The following is a 17,150-nucleotide window of genomic DNA, read 5'->3' on the forward strand; positions in this document are numbered from 1 at the left end:
AAACACAATTCTCAACTTTTAGGCTGTGCAATTTCCAGTCAACCTATTTTACAAAACAGAGCTGTCCAAGTCTTACAAGTTACTCACCTCTCCAGAGTGTAACTAGCCAGCTGTTGGGAATGCAAAGAGAACTAAGGGAGGAAACCAGAAGACGACCGCACTCAGATGAGGCGAGGACCATAAGGATGCCCTACTGGCATGAGACCCAGAAGTCTTCTACAGGAGAGGGTGTGTGAGGTCTCCCAGCCGTCAGATGGTTTCCCCTCTCCTATCTCACTCTCTACCTTCCTGTGATACAGTAAAAGCTGTTCAGTTTCTAGCTACCTCTGGTCACGGGGCTGTATGAATATGAATGACTACAGCAATGTCTTGGACTTAAGACTTTTATTTTTTCACACCCAAGCAAGCCTGGACGGTTGGCACTTCCTGCCCTCAAGACCCCTACCCTTCACAAGGAGAGGAAATGATTACTTTGACTCCAGGCCTCAGCAAGTGCCTAAGCTTTGGCAGAGGCCTTGTAATGCGTCAGAGTGCGGGCAGAAGGGTCTGTGGCGCTGGTCCACCTGGGCATCCAGTAATGGGGCAGCCAGTCGGCACGGCCCGGGTAGTGGTGTTCAAAGATCTGACGGTAGTAATAGCCTTCTTTTGTTTTGGGGGTATTGATGGGAAATTTCTGGGCTGCGCTCGCCATCGCTGCATCATCAACCTGTAAGAGTAACAGGATAGAAGCAAAATGGCCTTTTAAATGGCACAGAAATATATGTATTTAATCTGGTTTCACAAAAACAAAAATCAAACAAACAAAAAAAAAAAAGAAAAGACATCTCTGAATACTGAGAGACTCTTTTAATCCCTTAGCAAAATATGCTAAAATACCCTAATGTACATAGCTGCAGTGACCTTTAAGGAACATTCACATGCATAGTTCTCCAACGTGGTGGCTCTAAGTGTTTGATTCTTTTGTGCATAAGTCTGGCATCCAATAGGTGCCCCAAAATGTGTAAGATAAAAGTCAGAGAGGACCAGTAAGTCTCCTCTCTATTCTAGATGCTACTTATAATCCTTCATGCTACTTAATTTTTACAGAATTCTTGAAATTTAAAAGAAGTAATATTTATAGGGAATCCCTCCTACAGTCACAAAACATTTAAATTAAATACAAAATGAACAGTGATTACAACTTTCCATCCAATTGTCTTATTCCAGAAAATATACTTTTAAAAGATATGATACCTGATGTTCAATATAGTCTTGTAAAATCTGAAACCAGGAATTTTTAACTGAAGTTATTCCATCACTGAAGGCTTCTTTTGGTCGCCAGAGAATCTCTTTAGGTATCAGATTGGAGTCCTCAAATGTCTCTCTCAGGAGATGTTTTTCTATCCCATTCTGACATGAAAATGAAAGGAGTGTCAGTAAAAGTTCTAATATCACCAGCACCAATCGGCAGTTTTTACGTTCAGTTGATTTACCCACCTTGGGAACTCTCATATCTGGTGGCAGAGACAAGTAGTAGGAAGAGAAGCGATGATCCAAGAAAGGGACTCTCAACTCAAGGCTTAAAAAGGAAAAGAAAATCTAACTCCAAAGGGATCCTCAGTGCCCAACCGTTTAGATCCCGATTTAGTTTCCTAGGAATTCACCCAGTCTCTAAATAACGTTAAGATCATAAAGTCATTTTTATAGTCCTACATAACCGCCCTACACTAAATGCATGAGTACAAAAACCTTCACACAAAATATGTACTATGTCGTCTAGGGAGTGGAACAAGCTACTGGAGAATAATTACTTTTACTTTCCCTTCTGTAATCTATTAAATATCTCAAAAAGCAGAAAAAGAATTATGAGTGATCTGAACATTAAGAATGGACTTTGCCTAGACTTCTCTAAGTCATAGTTTTTTCTAGGTGAGACTATCTATTATCCTATTAAAAACTATAATGCCAATCTGTGACTATTATCCTATCTACCTGTCCTAACCAGGGTTCAAAAAACAGATGATGTGACCTCTGATGAAACACCATGGAACACTGATTTATACTGAATATAAGTTATTAATCAATTAGTAATAAAAATGTCTGAATTCAGTTCATTCTCCAACCCCCTGTTATTTTCTAACCTAAGTGTGATTTAGTAGAAGCAACCAAAAAAGATTGCTTATCACATACAGTTGTTGTTATTATTTAGTCACTAAGTTGTGCCTGACTCTCTTGCAACCTCATGGAGTGTACCCAACCAAGCTCCTCTGTTCATGGGATTTCCCAAGCAAGAATGCTGGAGTAGTGGGTTGCCATTTCCTTCTCCAGGGGATCTTTCTGACCCAGGGATTGAACCTGCCATTCCAGCACTGGCAGGGGGATTCTTTACCACCGAGTCATCAGGGAAGCCCCATCACATACGGTTAAGTCTTTAAATGACCAGCTTTAAAAAGTGGAAACTTTCAATGATCAGAAATGATACCAAAGAAACCTATTCTATAAGCTAATCAAATCTCTTGCATCTTCACTTCCCTCTCCCCTACATGGTCCCCACAGCATCAAACAGACATGGCAAGCCCTAAAGGCTCACTAAACTACATGAAGCTGTATAAGCTTTATTTCTCTTAAAAGGACCCAAAAGAGCTGCAAGTGCCTTCCCTCTCAGCTGCCCAGAAGTGCGGAGAATGTTATGTTTTCAAGACAGAAACTCCACCTGAAGCCACCTATCCACATACTCTCACCCTGACAATAGCACTCTGATTCCGCTTACTCCCCCTGCACTAAGTGACAAGCTTCATCTTTTCTATAAAAGGCACACTTCACAGCATATACTAAAGGAAAAGAAAGCCTTTTGTTTTCTGAGGTTATTTTTATAATCACTTCCTAAAATATCAAGATACCCATGGGCTGCAGTAGTTCGATCTGCTCGGAGAACATCAAACAAGTAGAGTTCCCTTAGAAGCCGCTCACTCTCCTCCTCAGCTTTCTCCGGGGAAGGAGCCTGCGTACAAACAGAGCTGAAGTTAAAAATACACCCTTCAAGCTTTGCTTTTGGTACATGAAATTTCTTATCTCTTATTCTTGCACACAACTCCAACTCTAAAGGTGGGTAAGACAAGAGACCACCCAAGCTTAGGGGAGAAAGTAAATACTTTATAAAGCATGCCTTCCCTCACTCCAAGACAGCTAGAACCAACAGATAAAATGACAGGTTCACGTTGTCCAAAGCCCATAAGACAGCAGGGGACTAAGAAATACCAGAAATGTGATTCTTATGTTAACTAGTTTTTAAAAGACGGGTATTATCTGACACAGTTGAGACTTCTTTCTCACCCAAACAAATACAGGCACTTATTAGATTTTCTCAAATACCTCACAAAATATTCCAAGTGTTAACTGTTGTATCAAAAAAGACAATAGAAAATGGTCAAATAATTCATACTTTTCTTCCCCTAGGACCAATATCCTTCCATTTGAGAATGCGTACCTTGTGAAAATATATATAACCCTGCGTAAGTTCATCTGAACCTTCTCCAGAGAAGATCACCACGCTATCTGTGTTCTTTCGAATGTACTTAGAAATTAAGTACATACCTTAAACAAGAGACAGAAATTATTGTTAATGTCCACATAACCCTCTACCAAAAATGCTTCTTATTTAGTTTCAAATGGCGGCAAGCTTTGCTATTAGATTAGACTCTGTTATTGTGAAGTCGTTTGCAAAATAATGACCTTTTATCTATAGTGCAAACCACTTATATGTACTTAATCTAAAAGTTGTACTGCTGGGACGACATAGCCCTTTCATAATTTTATATGTAGGTTTTTAAATATTCCTGCTTTCAGACCAAGAATGTCTATCTGAAAATTTTGCTAAACAATGTTAAAAATGCTAAAAAAATTCTGCTGAACAATGACTCAAATGTCTTAAATTTGATAACTCTCACACTAGTATCACTATATGAAAATAATAAGTTGGGATTTTGGTAGCTTAATTTTAATTTGGGGCTTCTTCCCTCATACTTACTCCCCATTCAGCATATTTCAAATACAGCAAAGCATGATATATCGTTAAAAGATGTTGGTTGGTTCCTGCTCCACAGCCCTGTAAACTAGTATTTGTTCTTAACAGGTTTTTTCATTATTACCTCCCTAGTGATACTTTTCAGATCTTTTCCCCTAATCTCCTTCACCAATGAAATATTAGTACCAGAAATACTGTATGTCTAAGTACTTTGGAAAGGCAGGAACCACTGTAATATCTAAGATTTTTGCCCTTCAAGAACTCATTTTTGCCCCTTTGGGAGAGAGAGCACCCCAGTGATGTTACTGAAAAGTTTAAAGCATGAGAATGCAGGCTCTAGACTTTGCAATGGAATCCTATTGGATTCTGAGTTCCTTAAAAGAGACGTGCGTCTAAGCCAGTAGCGTTCAGAAGCTCAGGAATATTTGACCAGTCTGATTTGGAGTGTAATTATGATCTCAGTATGTATTCACGGGGCAAAGCAAGTGTTTATTCCTAGATAATAATAGTTACTGAGGGACTGTTTACCAAAATATATCTAAAACAAGGATTCCTTACAGAAACTAGTTAGAACATATAGTCCAACAAACTTTTATACAGAGAAACAGGGGGAAAGAGGCTACAGAAACTATGTATCTACTCTTTGAAGAAATATAGTGATACCAAACGTGGAAGTTTAACTATGTATTCTTAATTCTTAAGGAATTAAGGAATTCTTAAATCGTTTCGTCTTCAACAATGGCTGACACAGGAATTTTACCTGAGTTCATTCTTAAGTACTGTTCTTTAAACAACTGCTTGAAATAGTAGTTTTTAAACCTTACACTCTTTTCAATATTAAAATCTTTGGGGGATCATAAAATACCTTACCTACTGAAGCACGGACTGTTGTAATATCATAAGTTTCCAAGGAAAATATGACTTCATCCAGGACCTGAATGCCTTCCTCAGAGTTAAAGAGGACTTCATGGTGTTCGCTCCCAATATGATTTGCCACCTGATTACATAAGGAAATATGCATATGCTTGTTCTTTAAAGAAAAGGACTACTCTTTCAAGAAAAAGCTGTGGCTTTTTCGGCCATTTCATATAGTATGTGAGATCTTAGGGCCCCGACTAGGGGCCAAGCTCATGCCCCTTGCGTTGGAAGCTCAGTCTTAACTACTAGACCACAGTAGTTCATAACACATCATGAATTAACAATGGTGGGAAACAAGTAAGACAAACTAAGAGGAAATGATTTCACAGGCCGCCACAGTAAGGGGAAATGATTCTCTAGGACACTGCATACAAGCCCCATTAGTCTGGCTCCCCTGGTCCCCCAGTGTCTGCCCTTCTCACTCCAAGCCTTCACCCTAACAAGTATGCCCTCCACTCCCCTTGTGCTGATTTTATCTCCTTTTGGCCCTCCTGCAATGCCTCATTGTACATCTAGAATGCCATTCCTAAATTAAATGGCCCCTCCCCTCATTCACTTTTCTCTGGCTCTTGTGGATTCATTCAGTATCAGTGATTCAGTGGCTTTTGGACCACTCTTGATCTTTCTCATCCACTCTATGGAAGCTCTATCAGAGTGGGAACAAGGTCTGCCACACACTGAATGTGTACAATGTTCTCTCTGCCCACAGTCCTAAATACAGTATCTTATAAAAAAAATGAAAAGCAACAAGAACAGCTAACATTCTAAGTACTTACTGCATGCTAAGTTCTATCCCACACACTTTATATGAACTATGTAATTTTCACCTCAGACCTGTGCCACAGTAGATACGAGCACTCCCATTACATGAGTGTGGGATTGTGTGCTAAAGTGAAGGTTTGAAACCAGCAATCAGGCTCCAAAGCCTTCAGCCTTCACCACTCTACCATGCCCTTATTCTTCAATCTTACCCAGGATTACCATCATTGGGTTTTATGAGGATTGCATGGCCCATAGAAGATAAAAGTACCCAAAATGCAGTGTACAGCACAAGTGATTTTCAATAGGTGTTTCATTCCATTTTAATATATTTAATTCAAAACAATTACCTAAGTCAATATAGCAGCAAAGTATAGAACCATCAATTATTAACAAGTCTGTCTCAACTACCTAACAGGAAGAGGCAGTGTCTTACCTTTCTAGCAGCTAGTAAATCGGGACTGTCTTCCATGCCAATCGCAAATGTCTGGAGAGGGTACTGTACTTGGGCCTCTTTTAGCTGCTTCAACAGAGTGGCAGCAACCAAACTGGAATCCAAGCCACCTATGAGCAAGACAGAAAGTGTGGTAGTTATGGGCCTTACCTAAGAGAGGAGCAGATACGATTTACATTCCTCCTAAGCACTAAGATTAGAGTTTTGCCTTTAAACTCCCCAAGTCTTATAAACTGAAAATCAACTTGAGTAAGAAAAATCTAACAGTTAACCTGTCATAATGGTAACAGTACTTGAATTGGTTAAAAGCCACTATGACAAAGAATTGATGCTTTTGAACTGTGGTGTTGGAGAAGACTCTTGTGAGTCCGTTGGACATCAAGGAAATCAAACTAGTCAATCCTACAGGAAATCAACCCTGAATATTCATTGGAAGGACTGATGCTGAAGCTGAAGCTCTAATACTTCGGCCACCTGATGTGAAGAGCTGACTCATTTGAAAAGACCCTGATGCTGGGTAAGATTGAGGGCAGGAGGAGAAGGGGATGACAGAGGATGAGATGGTTGGATGGCATCACCGACTCAATGGACATGGGTTTGAGCAAACTCCAGGAGATAGTGAAGGACAGGGAAGCCTGGCATGCTGCAGTCCATGGGGTTGCAAAGAGTTGGACACTATTTAGTGAGTAACTGAACGACAAAAAACTCTACACATTCTAGGGCTGACATCAAGACTGTGGAGTAGGAGGACATGAACATTCTAAAACATGTTTACTAGCTCACTCATGCCAATATAATTATAGTATAACTTTAAGTTGCTGTATTATTTTGAATATTGAAAACAACTTACAGAACTTTTTCATCCTATAATGGAGGAAAGACTGAATCAATAGTAAGTATTTTGTAGTCTAAGCCTCCAGGATAGTTATAAATCATTTAAATTACATATGCATGAAATGTAATTAGATTTTTTAAGCTGACTTCACCTGATAAAAGGCAGCCAATCCTTCTGTCCGTCATCAAACGTTTCTTAACGGCATTGTCAAAAAGAATCCGGAGGTTGCTCTTCACAGTTTCTATCTCAAAACCTATTAACACATAAAGGAAATGAAACAGCTGCAGAAAGGTCTGGGTGAATTATTTATTGACACAGGTATGCAATCATCCACCTCTATCATGGTGGCATTTGCTCAACAGTGAAGCAGGCCAAATTTCAGCGTGCCGTCACCTCCAAGTTAAAAAGGAAACAGATTTGCAAACTGATGTCATTTCAATGATGCGAGAGTACAGTTTTCCTCTGGGGGCAAGAGGTGGGAACAGGTGGATGGGCATCTGCTCTCACCTGGGAAGAGTTTCTCCACGCTGTCATACAGGGCATGCAGGGGCTCATCTCTACAGTGATGGTATTTCACCATTTCCACCGATGCTACTTTGCCATTTGGCTTTAAGTCTAAAACTTCATAATGTCCTGGGAAAAAAGGCTCCACTTTTAAAAACGGAGTCATGGAGTGCTTCAGGTTAACCAGTCCTACAAAATTAAAAAGATAAATTTATTCAAACGAGGATAATACTTCATAGTAACTTTCATGTCTAAATTCCTCTTTATTTTCTCTTTTTAATACAAATACAACGTCCATTGCATAAGCAAAATAGGAAAAATATAATTACCTCAAACCCTACTAGAAAGGTAATAGTGTACAGAGATATACAGAAAAATTACACTGATTTCTAATAATTTAAGGCAATAGGAAAACCTCCAATATTCAATTTCTTCTCCCTAGCTTGAATTTCTAATTTTAAAAAATCTATTTTCTTTACTAAGCAAACAAATGATACATTTATTAAACAAAAAGATGGACTTGAAATTTAATTTTATGATATCCTGGCAGTCATTTGTCATCACTGGGGTATTTTTAAAAAAACAGCTATGGTTCTCAGTCCTTTAATAAGCAAAACGATACACTGTTAAGGTACTTTAAACTCAGATATCCCTTATGTAGTTATTATATACTGTGTGTGATTTAAACGTTATAATTTAAATTTTCTAAGTTCTCACAGGAAGTAACCAACTTGACATTACCATGATTTTGATTAAAATAAAAAACTTTTATTGTAAATAGTAACAGCCTATCTACACAGAATACTTACAATGTACAATTTGAGTTTGTTAACCCAGGAATCTACTGTGTAGTATGGAATTCAAACAGCAAATGAGACCCAGATCCTACTACCCACCAGCAGACCTCAAGTGAGGCACACAGCCCCCGTGGAAGTTGAGGAGCAATTGTAATTTAAAGCACCATGACCAAGTGAGTTTTAGACAGTCTACTCTGGAAGCACTGAGAAAGGAAAACTGCTGTAGTACCCTAGATGAGATCCTGTTGTTTAGAAAAGGGCAGTTAAACATGTAAAAAAAATTACAAGTCAAGAAATTTCAGAGGGCAAACTAGATGTGAGATTACAAGTCCGTATCAAGGTTATCAGAGACAGAGTGGAAGGAAGGAGTCTACTTTTCCCTTGTGTTTTCTTTGCTGGGCTTCCCTAATAGCACTTTGGGTAAATAATGTATGTACTCGTTCTTTCTCGTATGATCACATCAAGTGAGAAAGGATTTAAACAATGAAGCAAAAAGGCAGACAAGGAGGTAGATCACATTTTAGCATGTCATTGCTGTCTAGCTAGGACATAAATGATGAATGTCTTCCTCAATTTTATTGTCAAAAAATGATAAATATGATGCTCAAGTATTTTCTTCCACTCTGTGGGTTGAGTTTTCATGTTCCTGATGGTGTCCTTTGAAGTACAAGAATGTTTAATTTTGATGAAATCCAATTTATCTATTTTTCCCTCATTGTTTGTGCTTTTGGTGTCATATCAAAGAAATCTTTGCAAAGTCGAAGGTCATGAAGATTTACCCCTATGCTTTCTTCTATGAGTTTTATAGTTTTAGCGCTTACTAAAGTTTTAGTGCTTAGAGATCAAATTTTAGAATTTGATCCACTTTGATTTTTATAAATGGTGTGAGGTAATGAGGTAATGGTTTAACTTTTTTTTTTCCATATGTCAAGTTGTCCCAGCATCATTTGTTGGACTATTATTTGTCCACTGAATGGTCCTGATACCCTAACGGACAATCAGTTGACTACAGATGTATGAATTCACTTCTGGACTCTTAGTTCTAAGGTCTATATGTCTATTTTTCTGCCAGTACCATACTGTCCTGATTACCCCTGCTTTGTAGTACATTTTGAAGTCAAGAAGGGAGAGTCCTCCTACTTTATCCTTTTTCAAGATTGCTTTGGCTATTCTGAATCCTTTGCAATTCCCTATGGATTTCAAAGCCAGCTTGTCAATTTCTACAAAATCACCTAGGATACTGGCAGAGATCATGCTGAATCTTTTTAATGCTATTTATAAACACAGAGTAAATCATGCAATCACTCCTAGGTATATACCCAAGAAAAATGAAACCACACAAAAACTTGTACCCATATATGTAGAGAAGCATTATTCATAAAAGCCATTTGTCCATCAACTGACAAAAGGATAAACAGTGGATGAACAGAATGTGGTATATCCAGGTAATGGAATATCTTCAGGTCATAAAAAGTAAATTAAAAAAAAGTAAATATGGATAATATATTACAACATAGACAAACCTTGGAAACGTTATGCCAAGTGAAAGAAGCCAGTAATCAAAAACCAGACCACATAGGATATGACTCCACTGGTATGTAATGGCCAGAATAGGGAAATCCACATAGACTAAAAATTGACTGGTGTTTGGCTGGGACTGAGGGTGGGGAAGGAGGAAGGAAGAAGGTAGACGGGACAGGAAGTTTAATGCTTAATGAATATAAAGGGATGGGGAGTGACAGCTTCAGAGTACAAGGTTTAGTTTTGAGATGATAAAAAAATAATCCTAAATTGACTAGCATTGAACGCAGATATCTATGAACATACTAAAAACCACTGAACTGTACCCTTCAAATGGATGAACCGTATGGCATGAAAATTATACCCCAATAAAGCTGTTTAAAAAGTGCTAAACAAAAATGACTCTGTGGGACAGCCTGGCACAGTACCAGAGCCGTAACTGCAGGGCTGGCCAACCTTACCGTCACCACGTGACACAGGCAAACTGGAAAACACACATGGGATCAAACCAGATGCAGAACCTATTAGCACAACAATAATTATATGACTTTACCACAGATCTATCCTTTAAGGATTACAGGATTTTAAGTGCTAAAAAGGAGACTCCAACTCTGTGGTTTAAAAAAAAAAAAAAGGAGGCCTAGAAACTCCATGACTAACATAGTCACTTGTAAAAAATTGGGTTGCCCCATTTGTATATATGGATTGGATGAGATTTGTAAATATGGTCGAGAAGAAAACACACAATCGGGACAATAATGAAAAACCACAGAAAAATTCTATCATTACCTTTAGCTTCTGAACACACAGCCAAAAATCCATCTTCAGTCATGGCTTTAAACAAAGGTCTCACTCCATAGGTATCTCTGCCCAAGAACACTTTCTTATTGGCAGTATCCAGTAAAATAAATGCAAATACCCCATCCAACATACAAACTGTTTGTTCAATTCCTCCTTTGTCATAAAGATGAAGGATTATTTCACCATCCACTTTGGTCTGGTATTCAAATTCAAAATGGTGTTGCAGCTTAAGGAAACAATAGCAAAATGAAAATGTTAGAATCCTGTGCTTTCACTAGTTTTTTATTGCAAAGTTGCTTCAGCATTTTTGTGCTCTATAATTTCATGTACCTTAGTGATATGATTTAAAAGCATCATGGCATTATCAAAATATAGCTTGTTTGAACTCAGAATCAAATTGTAACAAAGCTAAGCCCATGAAAACTTTAGGTGCATTCTGATAAAATAGAAGAGAAAGGTAATATACCTCTGTACTATATGGAGGGATGGAAATGGATATTATATACATACTATATATGTAATATATGTGTAGTACATGTGTAGTTGTTGCTGCTTAGTCTCTAAGTCATGTCCAACTCTTCCGTGACCCCATGGACTGTAGCCCGCCAGGCTCCTCTGTCCATGGGATTTCCAAGGCAAGAATACTGGAGTGGGTTGCCACGCCCTTCTCCAGGGGATCTTCCTGTCCCGGGGATCAAATCTGCATCTCCTGCATTGGCAGCAGGATTCTTTACTGCTGAGCCACCGGGGAAGCCCAATACATGTGTATTTACATAAATATGTAAGTTGAGGAAATAGATTGTCCAGGAGTGTCATGACACTAAAAATGTGTCCTCTGCATGGTTTTGGAACATGGTATTGGCTGAAGTTCTTTCAGTTCAGCCTCACAGACTTCCTATGCAAACAGAAAGCAAAAGGACAAACATATTTGACACTAATTCCTGATGGACGAGTCCATCACAATGATGGAGACAAGTGGTCCAGAACAGAGTTGCTGGCCCTGGGGAGGCCTACAGCATCCCGTCCTTCCACACAAGGCATTAAAGCTACTTCTCAGGGATGGACAGAACGATGATGCTGAAGCTTTATTCATCCACATCCTCCTGGGGAACAACAAAGATAGCATCACACCCACCACGTGTAGAGAGTTTCCTTAAATTAGGCCCGAACTCCTGTGGCTCTCTACCATTGGTAAATTGTGAGGGTGAAAAGTTCTCAGGGTGTCCCTCTTTCTTTGTACTTACTCATATTTTTGGCTGATAATAGAGAAAAGGTTCATATAAACAAAATCAAACGGAAATGCTGGGTACGTTTGAACACTTAAAACATGTCTTTAAAATTTAAGAAGTCTCCATGCTTGTATGACCTGTAAAGCATGCTTCACAACCACACTCACTCTTTAATTTCTTAACCTTTTGCCTAAAAGCTCAGAACTGCCCAAAGATGGGCTCTGGCCACTTTCAGTGACCACGAAGTCACCTCTTGGTCACTCTCCCTGCTTTGAGAGACTGTCCATGGTGATCTCTGTCACGAGGAGGTAGGGGTTGCAAAGGGTCTTCTGCTGACCCTTCTGGGCTTAAGTACCTGCAGGATAAATGAGCCTACAACACTCGATGACTTTCAGCCAGCAACAGCTTCCAAACCTACCCTCCATGACCACCGCATCACCATGGCTCTTTGGCCTAAAGCTCACAGGTAATTTACTGGATAATGATTCACATGTACACTGCCCAGTCTCTTGAAGCCCCCAATACCCTGCCACTATCCAGAAATCACACTGCCGTTTGACTTGCTGGCTGCAGGTTTCTGAAGCACTCCCCACCGCGAGAGGGCCTTCTCTCTGCCCAGCCTGCACTCACATTCTTCTCTCTGACGGGTCTCCATCCACTCTCCACACACTGCTGGCTATATTTTGTAGTAAATTCTATTTTTATAAAATAGGGGGGACTTTGAAGCTTATGCTGAAGAATTTTACATAAGCCTAAAATGTCAGTTCTACTCTTTAGACAGATTTTAGCTGTTTGCATTGGATAACCTGAACGATGGGTAGAAGGAATGGAACTCCTCTGCTTCTGAAAATACAACATACTTGGCTAATTTAGAGGAAAAAATGTTTTCAAAATATTTAACTTTTTAACAACGTGTTCACAAAATACACAAAAGCAGCTATGTTGTTCAAGGAAAACTAGGCATTTCCTATCTCATTTAAGGGGAAAGTCAGGCCACTACTGCTATGATACAACTTAGCATTCTTACATATATGTGCTAACTTGGCTTAGAAAGGAAGTTTTTTGGTTTTTGTTTGTTTTGTTTTGTGGCCACACCTCTTGCATGTGGGATCTTAGTTCCTGGACCAGGGACTAAACCCACAGACCCTACAGTGGAAGCATGGAGTCTTCAACACTGGACCACCAGGGAATTCCCAGTAAGGACGTTTTAACTGCTTCCTTCCCCTATTCCCACTAGCTTGAAAATCCATTTTTACCTTTCCTGTTCCACCTCACTTCCAAGCACCATGAAAATGACGTCTGGTGTACAGTAGGCCTTAATGAAACACAAGAAAGGAACCTGCTACATAACTACCTGTGTGTGTGTTTGTCTGTGTAGTGGGCAATAGCCCCTGTTGTGCTCAGCTGTCCAGTTCTGTCTGACTCTGTGCAACCCCATGGACTGTAGCCTGCCAGGATCCTCTGCCCATGGAATTTTCCAGGCAAGAATACTGGAGTTGGGTGCCATTTCCTACTCCAGGAGATATTCCCGACCCAAGAATCAAAACCCACATCTCTTGCATCTCTTGCTTTGGCAGGCAGATTCTTTACCACTAGCGCCACCTGGGAAGCCCTGAATTCTTCAAATGAGAAGCATTTTCCTTGAAGTATTTCTACAAGTCAACTAAGTGGACAACAAACAATGGCTAAAGCTATTGTTCAAAGATAAACATGACCAGAGGATGACTAGAATATAAATCCCTACTCATGAATTAAAGTCCATTCTAAAGGAAATCAATTCTGAATATTCACTGGAAGGACTGATGGTGAAGCTGAAACTCCAATACTTTGGCCACCTGATGCAAAGAACTGATTCATTTGAAAAGACCCTGAGGCTGGGCATGATTGAGGGTGGGAGGAGAAGGGGATGAGAGAGGATGAGATGGTTGGATGGCATCACTGACTCAATGGACATGAGTTTGAGTAAACTCCGAAGTTGGTGATGGACAGGGAGGCCTGGAGTGCTGCAGTTCATGGGTTCACAGAGTCAGACACGACTAAACGACTGAACTGAGTGACTGATTGACTGACTCATGAATGACAGGAATATATCAAGAAGGCTCAAAAAGTACCGAGAAACATCACAACCCAATGTATGAGCCTTGAATGAAATCTGAGTCAAATCAAAACAGAGCTATAAATATCAATATGTTCTTGGAACACCTGGTGAAATTTACTATGAACTAGATATCAGAAGGTATTACGGATTCTCAGGAGTTATATAATAGTATTGGTGTAAAGTAGAAGAAATGTCCTTCTTCTTAGGAGATAAATGCTTACATATTTTAAAGTGCCACAGTATTTGTTGCTGTTGATGTTAAGTTGCTCAGTCATGCCTGAGTCTTTTGTGACCCTATGATCTGTAGTCCACCAGGTTCCTCTGTCCGTGGGGTATCCCAGGGAAGAATACTGGAGTGGGTTGCCATTCCCTTCTCCAGGGGATCTTCCTGACCCAGGGATTGAACCCACGTCACCTACATTAGCAGGCAGATTCTATACCACCTAGGTATACTCTAAAGTGATTAAGCCCAGAATTGAATGTCTGTGTAGTACAGAGAGGTAAAGCCAAAAGGGCAAAACATTAGCAGTTATTCAATCCAGGTGCTCTATATTCTGTTATTTTCTATAAATGTGAAATTTTCAAAATTAACAGTTGGGGAGGCAAGCAACAAAAAATAACTTGCCAATTTTAGATTCAAAATTTTCTTATGAAACACTAGCCCCAAAGAATTCCATACTGCAATGCTCTTAGCAAATGTGGCTTCCTCGGGTCATAATTTTCACACCCTCACCACTCTCATTCTAAGAGTACGCTTTCACCAGATTAAAAGTTGTTCCAATTTTAGTGCTTCCTTCTTGCACTCCACTACATCTGGCTACCTGTCTGTCCCTTGGTTCTGATTAAGACAATTACGCAAAAGCATTTTAAGGGCAGTCTGAAATGAAATGTTTTGTTTTATGCTCTATAGTAAACAAGCCTTTTCCACATGCAAATTTCCAAGCCCAGGTGAAACAAAGCCAGCTATTTGGGAGCCATCATGTACTTCCTCTCCAGGAAGTGCAGAGGAGCTGGGAGGATGTGTGAGTGGGCCATTGGCCGCTTTTGCCATCTCTAATGGTAAACAAGGAATTAGTACGTGAACAATAAAGCAAGCAGGATTGGCCCCAGATACTAGATGCATACTGAAGAAATGATTTCAGCAAGCCTGGATGCTTGCATCTTCCCATACCTAGGAGATCCGTAAAACTCTTCATGTGAGAGATTTTGTGTTCTCTTAACAGTAATCTTTTAATATTCAGATTACCTGCCCCTTGCTGCAAACTTTTATATAGCCTGGCTCCTCCCCACCTCCTCAGGACTGGCTCTCTAGGAGTCACCAGAGATACTGTCCTAACATCCCCACAGAATAAAACTTAACTCTCAACTTTTAGGTTGCACGTTATTTTTTTAATCAACAGCAGGATCACCCACAAGCTATTACATTCTATCCCTGCCTTAAAATCTTCAAATCTCACTGCTATTAGAATTACATTCGACTGTCTCACCAAGTCCTGCTTGCTCTGGTGCTGCCCGACCTCCCCAAGTCCACCTGGCCCAGCTGCCCCTTGCTCACTTATGAACATCCCAGGGCTCTACACATGCTGTTCCCTCTGCATGGAATGCTCTTCCCAGCCCTGCTAGTCCATCCTTGTCCATTAGGTCTGAGTTTAAACGACAGTTCCTCAAGAGGCCTTCTCTGACAAACCTGTACTCAAACTGGATCTCCCATACCCATCAACTCCAAAGTCATTTTTTCATAAAGCTTAGTATATGTATGGGGCTTTTCTGGTGGCTCAGCTGGTAAAGAACCCGCCAACCAATGCAGGAGATGTGAGATTTGGGTTTAATCCCTGGGTCAGGACAATCCCCTGGAGAAGGAAATGGCAACCTGCTCCAGTATTCCTGCCTGGAAAATTCCATGGATAGAGGAACCTGGTGGGCTATAGTCCATGGGGTCGCAAAGAGTCGGACCTGACTGAGTGCACAAAAACACAAGTAAATGCACAATGATTTTTTTTGTCTGCTCCTTAATAGAATAAACTCCAGTAGTATGCAGACCTACCTTTCATATTTATTACTGCACCCCGGGTGCCTAACACAGGTTATAATTAATATTTAAATTAATAATAGGGAAAAAAAGATTCTTAAGAGTTAAAAACCTGAAATGGAATCCTCATTTTATTTATTTTTTGGTGAGCAAGTCATTCTACCTCTTTGTGCATCTGTGCCCTGTCTATCTATATATGATTGGAGCAAGTGAGAAAGAACATGGGAAGTGGTTGAAAAGTAAAAAACATTAAACAATAATAAAATTATTATAACCAACAAGCTCTGAGGCTTAATCACATCCAGATAGCTTCTGGTTTTATTCTGTTTACCTTCTTGTGGTTGTAGATTTCACCATTGTAACAGAGCCACAAGTACGGGTATTTCTTCACTCGAATTGGCTGCATTCCAAACAGCTGGTCAACGACCGCCAACCGGTGAAATCCAAAGCAGCAATTGGTGTATCCATTAACATTTTCAAAACGGAATGCATCCGGACCCCTGTGTGCAATCTTCATAGCACTCAGACACTGAACAGAAAGGCAGTCATCGCTGCCAAAGAGCGCCCAAATGCCACACATGGTGCGATGAAGCTCTGGGTTCTCTATGGAGACAAAAGCAGGCCAGTTAAATAGTCAATATACAACCCAAGTCTTCATTCAATCTCAATGCCCAAAACTTGCATAAGCCACTTCAAAGAGTGAAATATGTTATCTTATCCACAGCAATTTACCAGTAGGTTGGCAGGCACAGAGGGTAAGAGAATGATTTAATTTACTTATAAGTATTCAGGAAAGATGAATGACCTTTACATCCAGCCAGCTATTAATACACAGCAGTTTAGCCACTAGTCAAAGCCTGCTTCCCTCTGACATGATTTGGTCAGCTAGAGCTAGCAGTGTTCAGGCCATATTCTGTCTTCTATCCTAGGTTTACACCCAAGACACAGATACACATGCAGACTGGCTCCAGCCCACCCAGAGATCCTAGTCTACTCTCTTCATCCCAGAATCCCAAAAGCTCTGAAAAATCCAAGAGATGCTCCAGCATACTATGATCGCCTCTTAGGTCTTGAGAATAAATGTATCTCTCTTTCATTTTTTATTCAGTATTTTTGGCTGTGCCACAGGCATGCAGGATCTTGGTTCCCCCACTGCAGACTGCAGCCATGAAATTAAGAGACACTTGTTCCTTCAAAGAATA

The 17,150-nt window shown here is 40.0% G+C and overlaps 1 protein-coding gene across 5 annotated transcripts in view; it reads right to left on the bottom strand.

The window, feature by feature from the left end:
- Positions 1-367: 367 nt before the first annotated feature.
- The window catches only part of ASNS (asparagine synthetase (glutamine-hydrolyzing)), a 136,174-nt gene continuing 119,391 nt past the window's right edge, over positions 368-17,150 (bottom strand). For all 5 annotated transcript variants that reach the window (XM_061164946.1, XM_061164945.1, XM_061164944.1 and 2 more), the window contains 11 exons: positions 16,280-16,551; positions 10,581-10,818; positions 7,477-7,662; positions 7,121-7,222; positions 6,117-6,244; positions 4,874-5,000; positions 3,467-3,573; positions 2,880-2,980; positions 1,477-1,558; positions 1,234-1,389; positions 368-706 (listed from right to left, as the gene is read on the bottom strand). In XM_061164946.1, the coding sequence (XP_061020929.1) occupies positions 497-706; positions 1,234-1,389; positions 1,477-1,558; positions 2,880-2,980; positions 3,467-3,573; positions 4,874-5,000; positions 6,117-6,244; positions 7,121-7,222; positions 7,477-7,662; positions 10,581-10,818; positions 16,280-16,528 (1,686 nt within the window). In that variant the 5' untranslated portion in view covers positions 16,529-16,551 and the 3' untranslated portion in view covers positions 368-496. The remainder of the gene's footprint in view (positions 707-1,233; positions 1,390-1,476; positions 1,559-2,879; positions 2,981-3,466; positions 3,574-4,873; positions 5,001-6,116; positions 6,245-7,120; positions 7,223-7,476; positions 7,663-10,580; positions 10,819-16,279; positions 16,552-17,150) is intronic.

This window comes from Dama dama, chromosome 18 (genome assembly GCF_033118175.1).
Source record: "Dama dama isolate Ldn47 chromosome 18, ASM3311817v1, whole genome shotgun sequence".
NCBI classification, from domain to species: Eukaryota; Metazoa; Chordata; class Mammalia; order Artiodactyla; family Cervidae; genus Dama; species Dama dama.